Source organism: Eriocheir sinensis, chromosome 10, assembly GCF_024679095.1.
Source record: "Eriocheir sinensis breed Jianghai 21 chromosome 10, ASM2467909v1, whole genome shotgun sequence".
Lineage (NCBI taxonomy): Eukaryota > Metazoa > Arthropoda > Malacostraca > Decapoda > Varunidae > Eriocheir > Eriocheir sinensis.
This window is the reverse complement of record NC_066518.1, coordinates 20,423,804-20,438,078: the sequence shown is the minus strand read 5'-3', so window position 1 is coordinate 20,438,078 and position 14,275 is coordinate 20,423,804. Positions and strand designations below refer to the sequence as shown.

General features: G+C 40.3%; 1 protein-coding gene across 8 annotated transcripts in view; it reads left to right on the top strand.

Moving 5' to 3' along the window:
* Window positions 1–14,275, top strand: part of LOC126996676 (mitochondrial nicotinamide adenine dinucleotide transporter SLC25A51-like) — a 68,138-nt gene that overhangs the window by 24,618 nt on the left and 29,245 nt on the right. For 6 of the 8 annotated variants that reach the window (XR_007751340.1, XM_050857411.1, XM_050857413.1 and 3 more), the window contains 4 exons: window positions 3,492–4,023; window positions 4,749–5,012; window positions 5,288–5,468; window positions 5,656–5,767. Coding sequence is in view for 7 of the 8 variants with exons in the window: in XM_050857411.1 (XP_050713368.1) it covers window positions 4,009–4,023; window positions 4,749–5,012; window positions 5,288–5,468; window positions 5,656–5,767 (572 nt within the window). In the remaining variant the exon portion in view is untranslated. The remainder of the gene's footprint in view (window positions 1–3,491; window positions 4,024–4,748; window positions 5,013–5,287; window positions 5,469–5,655; window positions 5,768–14,275) is intronic. The other 2 variants (XM_050857416.1, XM_050857415.1) reach the window with 1 other exon arrangement.

Below are 14,275 nucleotides of genomic sequence, written 5' to 3'. Positions count from 1 at the left end.
TGATGACTCCACTCTGCATTATTCAACTTCTTTCAACAGAAGACCCTCTCAATAGGAATTACATGACTCCAGGCTGGAGGCTGCAGAACGCTTAACCTCAGACCTGACAATCATTTCCGATTGGGGTAAAAGGAACCTTGTGTCCTTCAATGCCTCAAAAACCCAATTTCTCCACCTATCAACTCAACACAATCTTCCATACACCTATCCCCTATTCTTTGACAACACTCAGCTGTCACCATCTTCAACACTAAACATCTTTGGTCTATCCTTAACTTAAAATCTGAACTGGAAACTTCACATCTCTCTCACTAAATCAGCTTCCTCGAGGTTGGGCGTTCTGTATCGTCTCCACCAGTTCTCCCCCGCACAGTTGCTATCCATATACAGGGGCCTTGTCCGCCCTCATATGGAGTATGCCTCTCACGTGTGGGGGGGCTCCACTCACACAGCTCTCCTGGACAGAGTGGAGTCTAAGGCTCTTCGTCTCATCAGCTCTCCTCCTCTTACTGATAGTCTTCTACCTCTTAAATTCCGCCGCCATGTTGCCTCTCTATATTCTATCATTATTTTCATGCTGACTGCTCTTCTGAACTTGCTAGCTGCATGCCTCCCCTCCTCCCGCAGCCCTGCTGCACACGACCTTTTTTAATGACGAGATTTTCTATTCTCTTTTTTTCTATTACTCTCGGTCCCACACGTCCTCTGCGTGTATCGAAACACACGAGAAATTAATCAAGACCATGAGAGGGTGTTCCCTGGCTGCGTGGGATTGAACCCGCGACCAGCGTGACGGGAGAGCCACTTCTTACCGAGTCGGCCAAAGAAGTACCCCACTGGCTAAGTGGGTTATGGGAGGTTCGTTCATCAGGCATAGTCGATGCACTACATTTTCACTCATGCTCATCCCTATACTATCCAAATCCCTTACGCATGAGTAAACCAGCATCATCACTCTTTCATCCCTCACGCTGGTAAACTCTGGAACAATCTTCCTTCATCTGTATTTTCTCCTGCCTACGACTTGAACTCTTTCAAGAGGAGGGTATCAGGACACCTCTCCTCCCGAAATTGACCCCCTCTTTCGGCCACCTCTTTGGATTCTTTTTAGGAGCAGTGAGTAGCGAGCTTTTTTTATTATTATTGCTTCCTTTTTTTGTCCCCTTGAGCTGTCTCCTTTGTTGTAAGAAAAAAAAAGTGACAGCTGAGTGTTATCGAAAAATAGGAGATAAGTGTTTGGCAGACTGTGGTGAGTTGACAGGTGGAGAAACTGAGTTTTTAAGGTGTTGAAGGACACCAAGTTCTTTTTGCCCCTGTCAGAAATGATAGTAAGGTCTGAGGTTAAGTGTTCTGTGGTCTCCAGCCTGGAATCATGTAGTTCCTGTTGGGAGGGTCTTCTATCAAAAGATGTTGAGTAATGCAGAGAAGATTCATCGGCATAAGAATGAATAGGACAGTTTTTGGAAAGATCATCAATGAACAACAGAAAGAGAATGGGAGATAGGACAGAGCCCTGCAGGACTTCACTGTTGACAGATTTAGGTTCTTTACTGCCTTCTCCCACCACCTCTTTCTGTGGATATATTAATCTTCACTCTTATACCTGTCACTTCTGCTCTCCCTCTCACTTTCATTCATCTTTGATTCATAATCCTGTTTTCACACCTCTTTTGTCTTCTCATTCCTTTTCACAAGGGCAAGGGTCACTTTTTTCCCCCTTTTTTTTTTTTTTTTTTTTTAAGAAGAGTTATGTTTTGTTTTCCAGATATTTTACTGATATCATCTTTCCAAAATCCTCATTCACATTCTACTCTCCCTAACTAGTCTTTTCACCAACACTGTATGTACTCTCTCCCTACTTTTTCTCTTTACTCTCTCCTCTTTTGGTACATTTCTCTAACAATTTCCTGTGGGGTCCCTTTTTTCTCTTAACCCGCACAGCATCAACAGGTTTAATTTAACAGCGCAACAGTCTACTTGCTTGAGCGTCAACGTCGTTTATTTAACACCACAATAATAACTATAGCAACCGCTCCCTAACAAATGGGCCTTGGTGGGCTGAGTGGTTTTTAAACATCGCCACAAGACAGGACAATTGTATGCAGTAGTTGGGGCCTGTTGGGAACCCTGTTGCAGTAGAACCTTGTTTATCCAGCATTCAAAACAATGGCACCCTCAACACAATGGCAAATACAAATTCTTGAGGGGCCTCAAGGATGGCCCCAGCCCATTAGTGGCGCAGGCTTATTTCATTTATAGTGGCTGCCGTGATGTATGACTTGCTGGGCTCATGCTGCCCCCCGGTGCTCCTCTTGACCTAAGTCGCTGAAGCTTGGGTTGATTGAAGATCCAAACAGCATGTGGGTGATCTTCTGCCATTCGGCAATGACTTGAAAGATCATTGTGTTTCAGTGAAGGCTCGAACCTAGTCCACGCTAGGTCCTCGGGCTCACCACGCCCACACGCTAACCACTCAGCCACCGCCTCCCCAGAGTTTTGCTTAATCTTAAGTTTCACTTAAAATAACTGAATATGTAGTAATAGTACTTTATAAATGTTAAATGATGATCTAGTCAAGAAATATGGGTTACTTTTACTTGATGATGATGATGATTTTATCATCGGCGCAAGGCAATAGTCTTTTTTTTGTTTGTAAACAAGAGCATGTGTGGTGCCACCGGCGCCATATCGAGACCTGCCTTTCGCCATTATTACTGGACCATTGGGCCTGTTATTCGGTAGAATAGGATGTATTTACTTTATTAGGAATGCTATAGGAGTTCTATTCTATTGGGGAGGCAGTGGCTGAGTGGTTAGTGTGCTGGTTCCATGTTTCACTGCATCCTGGATAATGTAGGTTCGAACTCGTCACTACCAGCCAAAAATAGATGGCACCGCTATAAACACTTGCCTGTGCCATGACGGGATTGGGCCGACCACCAGACTCAACCAATAGGCATGGACGTTGAAAAAACAAACAAACCAAAAAATTCTATAGGAGTAAGTCTCAAAACAACTTCAAAACAGTTTATCAGGCACGAGCTTCCCCCCGTTCGTGCCAGATAAGCGAGGCTCTACTGTATATAGAATTTGTGCCGAGTTAAATGTCCCGCCATTCACCACATATTTCTCCTGTAATGGGTTGACTGGGAGCCACCCACACACTCTCCCATAACCTTGTAACACTGCTGAGTGCTTGAGGGAGTGCTGGCGACAAATTGTTTTCACATTTTGGTAAAGATTTTGCGGCCCAGATGTCAAATTTTACCCCTGTTTCTCTTATCACCAGCTATTTCTTGAGTTATAGGGCATTCACAAGGTATATAAATCTAATAAGGTGGTATATACATGCAAAATAATTATGAGTATGGCCTATATATATATTTTCATATTATACATGGAAAACATAAACAATATCTGGAAAGAGAGGGAAAGAATGCGTTAAAACTTAAAATGCCCTAAATTTACAAACTTACCTTGTCAACTCCTAGGCCTATGCACCCCATTGTCCTTCCCGACTTCATGCCGGCATCATGGCGCGCCACAGAAGAAAACCAACACAAAACAAGATTAAAGAGTTGTGGAAGAGAAGTGCAAACAAAGAATAATGTGAAAAATTGAAGATAATGTATTACGCAGCCAATATTATCTTGAAAAAGTGTCACAAGATCAAAATATTGTACATAAAGATGTATTGCACTTGGAAATTTTAAAATGAAGTGAACACTAGACTCAGACAGAGGTACATTGCCAAAAAATATTGCCTCCTGAAAATTTTCATGTGAAAAAACTATGAACCCACCCCACCAAAAACTGACGAGTGTTCACAGATTCAGATATACATATAATCATCTGTGAGTACTTTCTTCATGTTATACCTTCATTTTATATTATATGAAGACAATTTACGCAAAAAACAGTGCAAACTTGAGTTACAGGGTCTAGTAGCAAGACTGAAATTGCTCAAAGAAAAATGACAGCAGCTTCAAATGGAAGTATCAGAGGAGGATGTGGATGATCCATGTATGTATGTATGGTGATTCTCTGAAAAACAGGGAAATATTTCCTTTACTGCTGCTTCCTCTTTTTGTTCCTTTTAATAGTTTTTATTTAGTTCATTTGAAAACAGGAAATTGGAGATAAAGGTACAGAGAGAGGGATAGAATCCATAGGAGCGTAGTTTGGAAAGCAAAGATTTGTGCCAGACTCTATTGAAAGCTTTTGATATGTCTAAGGCAACAGTGAAGTTACTAACCTATGGTTGCACTGCAGACATTCTACTACATGTTTTGGCTCATGATTTGGAAATTGGCAACTTAAAAGAACATGTGGCTTATCTTGTAAAGTACTTTGAAAGTATCACTCTGCATAAGCAAGATACCATCAGAAAGGCAGCCAGCATCTTGTTCTGCCCCAGAACACTAGACAGACCATGTGTGGCTGATTGAAGATATATATAATGAACTAACCAGTTCATGAAAATTAGTGAAGTTGATAGGGAAAGTATTGATATCAAAGTTAAGTGCTGAGAGTGTTTTCTTTGTTTATTTTCCTTTTTATATTGCTGCCCTGTAATAAGATCAAGATTTAAATCAATACATTAAAAAAAATTCATATAATTTAAATCTTGACTTGATATTTTTTAATTTAATCTTGATTTAAATCAAACAAACCTGTAGGTGCTATAATCAGAACAAGGGTAAGCTAATGTAACAGTCATCAGTTTGATCCCATGTTTCTTGCTTCAGGGTTTTGGCATAGTAGGACAGCACCAGAACAACACTCTGACTCCAACCCTGGGAGTTGTCACCCCACCACAGGCCGGTGATGGAAAGTCCATCACTTCAGGGAGTGAAAGTGTGAGCTCTTTGCCACTTTGTTCCCCAGCAACAAGGGCGACCAACCTTGCAATGCCTCTCAAAGAGGACAGCAGGGAATTTGTGTGTGGCTGGGGGGCAGCTTTCATCAACATTACAGTCACTTTTCCCATGAATAAATTGATGTTTAGGCAGGTGAGTAAAAATATTCTTGTTGAAAATTGCTTACACTATCTTTCTCCTACTAATGGTTTTCATGTTTTTAACTTCATCAGCTATCAATTGACTTATATATGTTTATCATTATTCTATTCTATTTTTTTATTTCATTTATTTTATATATATATATATATATTTTTATATATATATATATATATATATATATATATATATATATATATATATATATATATATATATATATATATATATATATATATATATATTTGTTTTGTTTGTTTCTTTGCCCAGATGCTACATGGAATATCCACAGCTAGTGCCCTAAGCCAGCTCAAGAGGGAGGGCCTGAAGAACTTGTACAGGGGGATCCTTCCCCCACTCTGCCAAAAGACCATCTCCACCTCCATTATGTTTGGCATGTATGACCAGTATGGGAAGCTTCTAACTCACCACTGCCCTTACATGTCTCAGGGTAGGTAGCAATACTTCTGTGCTACCAATGCTTTTATTGTGTTTTTAGTTTCGGTTTTCCATATAGTACACATTTCAATAATAGTGGAGCAGAATTTTTTATTACTGATGATGATTTTTCAAAGCAAACTTGTTGTATGTAGATGTTCCTGCCTGTAATAATAATGTGCTAATTTTCTGCTTCACAGGCACAACATTTGCTCTGGCCGCAACCCTTGCAGGCTGCACCGAGGCACTATTATGTCCATTTGAACGAATCCAGACACTTTTACAAGACAAAAAATTCCATGGCCAGTATAAGTAAGTTGCTCTAGCATATCATATTCCTATTTTTGCAGAGTCCTTAGTAATAATTGTTTTTAGTACTTCTAGATTTTATTTATTTTAAGAATTATTGCCAGTGATTTGCAGATGTTTGTGTCTATAGTCAGACTCCACTATGAAGTCCTGTTGGGCGGGGCCTACTCAAGGAGTCCCCTGGCTCTGTCTCATCAACTTCCCTCCTCTTACAAGCAGTCTTCTGCCTCTTAAATTCCACTGCAGTGTTGATTCTCTTTCTATCTTCTATTGATATTTTCATGCTGACTGCTCTTCTGAACTTGCTAACTGAATGCCTCCCCCCATCCTGCAGCCCTGCTGCACACAACATTTTACTCTTGCTCATCCCTGTTCTATCCAAATCCCTTATGGAAAAGTTAACCAGCATCTTTATTATTTTATCCCTTCCACTGGTAAACTCTGAAACAGCATTCTTTCATCTGTATTTCCTCCTGCCTATGACTTGAACTCTTTCAAGAGGAAAGTATCAAGACACCTCTCCACCCGAAGTTGATCTCTTATTTTTTTTTTTTTTTTTTTTTTTTTTTTTTTTGCTGCCTCCCTTGCTGTAAAAAGTCAAATATAGCCTTTGGAGTAAGAACAGTAGTTGGAGTGGCTGTCATCACACGTGGAGGTGAGGGAGGCAGTGACTTGATAACTGACAGCATCGTAAAGCAACAATATCATGTAATGGAATTTATGCTATTCTAAAAAGTGATACATTCATAGCCTTATTTAATGTATACAGAATATTTAACAATCAATTTCAAATAGTAAAAAGCTGACGTATGAGAAAGTGAGTGATGTATTGGGGGTGATGCGGCAGCACTGGGGAGAGGCTTGGGCCCCACCCTTATGGACTTCATATTTGTGTCTGGGTATATTGGGTAATAAAATAAATTAAGATATGTGCAAGTGGAGTTTGAGCAAAAAAGGGTAGCCATTTGAAGGGTGTGTGGATGGGAGACACTGCATCAAGACATGGTCCAGATACCACATACTACCAGGATTCAAAATTTACAATTTGAAGTAATGGACATAATGTAAAGGGCTAATATATGGGTATATTTCATAATTATCATGTATATGTTTTCCCTCAAAAGTGAAAGTTTTCCTGATTTTGAGACCACAAGAAAATTATAAGGCTTTACTAGTTTCATTCACTGCATTTTTATAGATCAGGGAATAAAAAAAATATTACTTTACTTTCCCTTTTATTTCTATCAGCTGGGTCAGTGTGGCATCTGATTTAGTTCTTAACTTCTACCTGCTGGATCTTTACGAATATAGTGACAAATCATTTTGTATGAACACCTAATGCAAATAGTAAGCAAGAAACAACATATAATCCATGAATATCAATCATACTCACCATTATCTGAATAAAGTTTTATGTACAGTCAGCGCCACTGAAATTGGCGCGAGCAGTTTTTTGCCACACGCCGTGGCATACACGTGAACAAAACAATAGAAAAATTATATTTATGGGGTACTTACCCTACCTCTAGTACTTTGTCGCGTACCCCTTCTTCTTCAGGCAGCTCTGGAGACGTCGGGGAACGGAGAGGGCAAGGTTCTGGAGGAGGTTGGGGGACAGGTTTGCCCAGATGTCTTGCAGCTCTGCGATAAGATTTGGTATGCTTGAAGTGTTGCGACCCCGTAGGCGGTCTTTCATCAAAGCCCACAGGTTCTCGATGGGGTTAAGATCAGGGCTGTTACCTGGCCAGTCCTTCACGTAGTCCACACCAACAAAGTCCAGCCAACCAAGCACTAACTTGGACCTGTGAGCCGGTGCACCATCGTGCTGGAATACCTCACTCTGACACGAGTCGAAACAGTCCTCAAGGTGGTCAGCAAGGAGCTCCAGGTATCTCTCCTGATTCACTGTGACATTTTTGGGTAACACCACTAACTTGCCTATGCCATGGTACCCAAAAGCACCCCAAACCATGACATAGTCAGGGTGCTTGACCGTCCCCTCCGTGTACTTGGGCAGGCAGGGGTCCGTGCTGCGGCGATACCTCACCTTACCTCCGCGGTTGCTAGTGACAGTAAAAATAGCCTCGTCCGACCACAACACTTTCTTCCACTTTTCAAGGTCCCAGGCTAGGTATTTCTTGCAAAAAATCTTCCGATTTTTCCTATGCTGGTCAGTTATGATGGGCTTCCTTCGTGGCTTGCGGTAGAGGAAAGAGAGGTTGTCATGGACCCACCACTGGATGGTTCTGACAGACACGTTCTGCAGCAGTGTCAGGTTCTTCTCCTTTAATTCCTTGGCAGTAATGCAAGGTTCAAAGTCCACTTGACGCTGTAGGAGCTTCAGGGTCCTATGTGAAGTCTTACAGACACCCCCAGCCCTCTTCTTAGGAGGCTGTGGATCGGTGTCTCCCACCTCACGGCATCTCTTTGTCCACCGCTGGACGCTTCGCAGTGGAAGTCCGGTGATAGCTGAGATTTCCTTATTCTTCTTTCCTCCCTTCACCAGGGCACTGATGACTGCCAGTTGGAATCATAAAATGGAATGATACCCTTATATTTTGCATCATCCTGTAGGTTTCTCCAAACAGCTTGTTTATGTGCTTTTCTGGGGATAGTGTGTCTTGCATCATTACTCCCAAATCTTTTTCTTCATGTACTATCTTTAAGTTTTCTTTTCCCATCCTGTATGTTTTCCTCGGTCTTTTTTTACTTTTCCCCATTTCCATGACATGGCATTTGTTTACATTAAATTCCATCTCCCATAACTGGCTCCATCTATACACTCTATCCAGGTCTTTTTTCAGTTCTTCACAGTCTTACTCCGTCCTCACTTTTCTTATTTACACTTTCGCGCTCACCCTCCCATCTGATTTTCTCGTCCAAAACGCACACCTAACTGGCTATTGGGAGGCCTGATTTTGGTACCTTGAGTGCGAGGAATAAATTTTTTCAAAACTCGCTTATCGAATCTTTTGCTCGGTTCACTTTTATGAAACTACTACATACATTCCACTGTAAATTGTAAGCTCTTTCATATGGGAAGAAAAAAAAAATGTTTGTTTAATATTTTACCAAGATATCGTGAGTTGAAGTGACGCGAACAGATTTCTGAAATAAAAAACTCACGTTTTCACATAGAAGGAGTAAAAATATAACAAATTGTGTTCGATAACAAAAAAAGTTGACATTTATGAGCTAATTAGCACAACAAATGGAATTTTCACACACCAGTTAAAATGGTCATAAACTTGAAAAAAATGTTCACTTTTTTCCACTTATCTCTATAACTTATAGTTTTTTTATTTTTTATGGTTTCATCTTAAAGAACAGATCATTACCTATACAAAGATAGTTTCAGATCTCTTTTATGACGTATAGTTGATGAGTTAGGCTTGAAAAAAAAAATCTTTGGTAACCCTGCCCCCCGCCACACACTAACCCATCTGTGCCCGCTAGAGAGAGTCAACTGAAGAGATTTTCTGTTCGCATCACCAGTCACCCAGGAAAATTTCCCGGCAAGACGTTTCTATCAGCTTACCTTGAGCTGACATACGCTAGCCTGTCTACAGACCAAGTTTCACGTGTCAATGAGAATTACAGAACTTTTGGTGAATTTTTTGGTCCCAGTGACGCAATAGTCACGTCAATCAGAAGCCGTGCTTTTTGACCAGACAATTATAGTGAAGCGTATGTCGCGTCCACGTGCGATCTGCAAAAAGGCTCATGTAACTTTTTTTTACCCTTCGGCATATCATTTATATATCCTATTATGAACAGTATTGGTGCCAGAACTGAGCCTTGAGGAACTCCACTCTCTACTCTTCTCCAATTTGATTTCTCTTCCCTAATCACCGTCCTCATTTCTCTTCCTAAGTAATCCCTCATCCACTCAATAACCTTTTCGTCCATTCCTCGCCACTGCTGTAGTTTCCTTTTGTGCGGAACCTTGTCAAAAGCTTTTTTCAAATCAAAATATACACAATCAGCCCATTCTTCTCTCTCTTGCACCACATCTATTGCTCTTGAGTAGAAACATAGTAAGTTGGTGACACACGATTTCCCTTTTCTAAAACCAAATTGTCCCTTATTTATCATGTTTTCCTTTTCTAAATGTTCGACCCATTGTTTTTTATTATACTTTCACAAATCCTGCACATTACACTTGTCAAAGAGACTGGTCTATAATATAGTGGTTCAGTTTTATCTCCACTTTTATAAATTGGTACAATGTTTGCTCTCTTCCACTCTAAGGGCACTTTTCCTGTATTTATAGAGCATGTTATTATGTCATAAAGTGGCTCCAATAATTAATTTCTACTCTCTTTTAGCACTTGTCCCGAGATTCCATCCGGTCCCATAGCTTTCCTTCCATCTAAGGTTTTCATCAGTTGTATCAGTTCCCCTTTTTCAACCTTTACATGATTTAGTTTCCCTTCGTTGCAATTTTCGAGACCCCAGTCAAAGTTGCAAGTAAACACGTTATGAAATTTTTTTATTTAATATTTCTGCAATTTCTTTGTCCTTTTTGTAGAATATATTTTTTTCTTTCAGCCTTTCCACCTCTAGATTTCTTCCCCTTTACGAATTTATAAAACATTTTTGGTTCTTCTTTACATTTAAAAATTATTTTTCTTTCAAATTCAGCTTCCTCCTCTCTCTTTATTTTCACATAATCATTTCTTGCTTTTTTATATTTGTCCCTATTGTTCTTATTTGGTCTTTTCTTTAAATTCCTCCATGCCTTATTTCTATTTCTTCTTGCTGTCTCACACCTCCATCCAAACCATGTTTTCTTTCCTTTAGTTTTTACTGTGTAGAATGGAACACATATCTCAATTCCTCCTGTAAATATTCATAAAAAGTCATATTTCTCTTGAATATTAGTACTCCGCTTCATATCAGTCCAGTCTACCCCACCGAAGAAAGTCTGGAGTCCAACATAATCTGCCTGAGCGTAGTTTTTCCTTTTTCCTTATAAGCCTCTTCTCGATATTCACATCCTTCCAAAGTTTTCATCTCCAATAGTTCATGGTCGCTCTTTCCTTAGGGGCACTCATGACTGACTCCTTTATATAACTCAACGTTTTTTGTGAAAATCAGGTCAAGTCTTGATGGTTCGTCATCCCCAATCAGCCATGTTTCTCCTTGCACCCACTGCGTCATCAGATTATCTGTTACCAGCTTCAATAGTTTACTTCCCCATTTCACCTCTTTGCAAGTGAAATCTCCTGTTAATATTATCTTTTTATTATTTTTTATTTCGTCTGTCATTGCCCGTATTGTATTTTCCAGCATAGCGTTATATCTTACTTCACTCCAACTTTTGGTTTTAGGGGGGACTTAGGCAGTTATTATGTTATTCTTCTCTCCATCTTTTACCAGTACCTGCACAGCCATCACCTCCACACTGTCCTTTCCATATCTCACTTCAGTCACTTTCAAGTTTTGTTTCGTCATTATCATCACTCCTCCTCCCTTTCCTTCTTTCCTATCTTTTCTCCAAATGTTGTACTTGGTCTTTTGCTCCAGCACAAGTTCCAGTTCTTTTACAAGTTTTGTTTCAACTATACACATAATATCCGGATCACTCTCCCTTAAATAATCAGTTAGTTCAATTTTCTTTGATACAAGACCATCTATGTTAGTGTACACAATCTTTAAACCTTTCTTCCCTTCTCCCTTTCTTTTCCCTCCTTCTATCAACACCCTTACTCCCTCTTTTCGCCTCCTATCCACCACTTCATCAGTTTTTCGTTCTTCATTCTCCCCCAAAAATTCTTCTTTTCTTCTTCTGATCTTTCTTCATTTATATTTTTCGCTTCATTTATCATTTCCTCTACTTTCATTCTTTCATCCTCTGACATATTTCTCCTCACATATATTTGCTTGTATTCTTCAGAGTTGTTTAGTTTCCATGACCTTTTTAGTATAGTTTCTGTTGCATTTTGGGACCTTAGCTTTGTCTTTAATGGCCTGTTTTTTCCTTCCTCATATCTTCCCAATCTAGTTATTTCATCTACTTCTTCCTCTATCTTATCCTCCTCTTCAGTATTCATATTTCTCAATACACTTTTCACCTTACTCCTCTCATAACTCTCCCTCTAGGTCTTCACTTTTTTTTTTTTTTTTTTTTTTTTTTTTTTTTTTTTTTTATTATTACACCAAACACTATGACACATTGTTTTCTTTTCTGCCATGTCCCTCACCATTGTTTCTCTATTTTTAGTACATTCACAACTTCTTTTTCTATGTCTTGCCTCTGTTCCTGCTGCTGTTGTTATAAAATTTCCCTAAAGCTCGTTTTTTCCTTGTCTTTTTCACTTTTCCACTCCTTCAATTCATCATTGACCACTTGCTTAATCTTTTCCTCTACCCTTACAACCACATTCTGCTGATCATTTCCTATCTTCTCTGCTACCTCTCTTATCATTTCTTCCATCTTTTTCTCCATTTCTTCGTTTGTCCCCATCACACTCTTTCCATTTTCATAATTTGTATCTCATGGTCTTTTTTTAGTTTTTCCATCTTCAGTTGTGCTATTTCTTTGTGGCTTTCCAGCTGTTCCTTAGTCAATTTAATTATTTCTTCCCTCAAGTTCTCCACCATTTTCTTTGTCTCTTCATCACTTCTCCTTGCCACTTCATCTCTCTTTTTAACCTCAGCCAGAGCCTGAATCACTTCCCCAAACTCCTCTCTCATCTTTCTCATTTCTACTACTATTCTGTCACAGTCCTTCTCCACTTTATTCTTTTCCACTGTATTGGTTCCATTACTGATTTTGGCGTGAAGCCCTTAAAACACTTATCGGAGTCCTCTCCCAGTCGGGCAGGAGACTCTGCCAGCGGTTCCGCCATGTTGTATATTTGTTTACATTCACCCTCCTTCCTCTCCTTCTCCCCGTTTTACTTATCGTTTCTCACTCTCATATCTTCTCAATTCCTGAACTACTAGGAGATGGGACCCAATTGACTTAGCTGTTTCTCGGGCCCTTCTGACTGACAATTAGATTTCTGTCCTCTGCTTCGTTTCCCACGTCCACTCGGTGTGGCGGTCGGCGGTGTGTGTGTGTGTGTGTGTGTATTTACTTCTGTTTGGGAAGCTAAACTTTTTCACATCTCGCCTACACGTGGTCGCCCTCAATTTCTTCCCATGTCCTCTTGTTTCTCTCTCGCTCCACACACACAGGTCCTCTCTGTCCAGATTATCCACCCCACTCGCCACCCTGTACACTGCTATCAGGTCTCCTCTTTCTCTTCTTCTCTCCAGGGTTGTGAGCCCCATGCTATTGAGTCTCTCCTCGTAAGTCCGATCCCTAAGTTCCGGTACCATCTTAGTTGCCATTCTCTGTACTCTCTCCAGCTTTCTTATATTCTTCTTTTCGTGAGGAGACCAGACCACTGATGCACACTCTAACCTTGGCCTTATCATTGTAACTATTATTTTCTTCATCATCTCTTCGTCCAGATACACAAATGCCGTCCCTATGTTCTTCAGCAAATTTATTGTTTGTCGCATTATCCTGTTGATGTGTTTGTCCGGTGACATGTTCTCTGAGATAGTCACTCCCAAATCTTTTTCTTCCATTCCTCTCCATATTATCTCACTTCCCATCTTATAATCATATTCACATCTTCTACCACTCCTACCAAACTCTATTTTTTTACATTTCCCAAGGTTGAATTCCATCTGCCATGTACCACTCCACTCCCATATTTTGTCCAGGTCCCTCTGCAGTGCCTCACAGTCCTAAACATCATTGACTCGTCTCAATAGCTTTGCATCTGTCCAGGTCCTTCTGCAGTGCCTCACAGTCTTTCACATCATTGACTCGTCTCAATAGCTTTGCATCATCTGCAAACAATCTCATATAGCTGGTCACTCCGTCCACCATATCATTTATATAAACAGCAAACAATATTGGCACCAGCACCGAACCTTGTGGGACCCCACTCCTCACTGGGCACCAGTTGGAAACCCTGTCCCTGATTATTGTCCTCATTTCCCTGTTAGTTAGGAAGTCCTCCAGCCACTTATTCAGTCCATCACCCACTCCACCCTTATTTTTAATTTTCAAAATTAGTCTTCTGTGTGGTACTTTGTCGAATGCCTTTTTCAAATCCAGGTACACTCCATCCCCCCAGCCTTCTCTCTCTTGTATTAAATTTGCCACCCTTGAGTAATAACGTAACAAGTTGGTGACACAAGATCTCCCTCTCCTGAATCCAAACTGGCAATCCGAGATAATTCTCTCATTTTCTAAAAAATCCGACCACCTGTTTTTAACTAGCCTCTCACATATCTTCGCAACCACACTAGTGAGTGATACCGGTCTGTAATTTAATGGGTCCTCTCTCTTTCCTCCTTTATAAATTGGTACTATGTTTGCTTTCTTCCAATCTTGTGGTACCTTTCCTTCACTCAGGGAGGCACTCATTATGGAGTGCAGTTTCTCTGCAAGTTGCTCACTACATTCTTTCAGGATCCACCCTGATACTTCATCCGGCCCTGTTG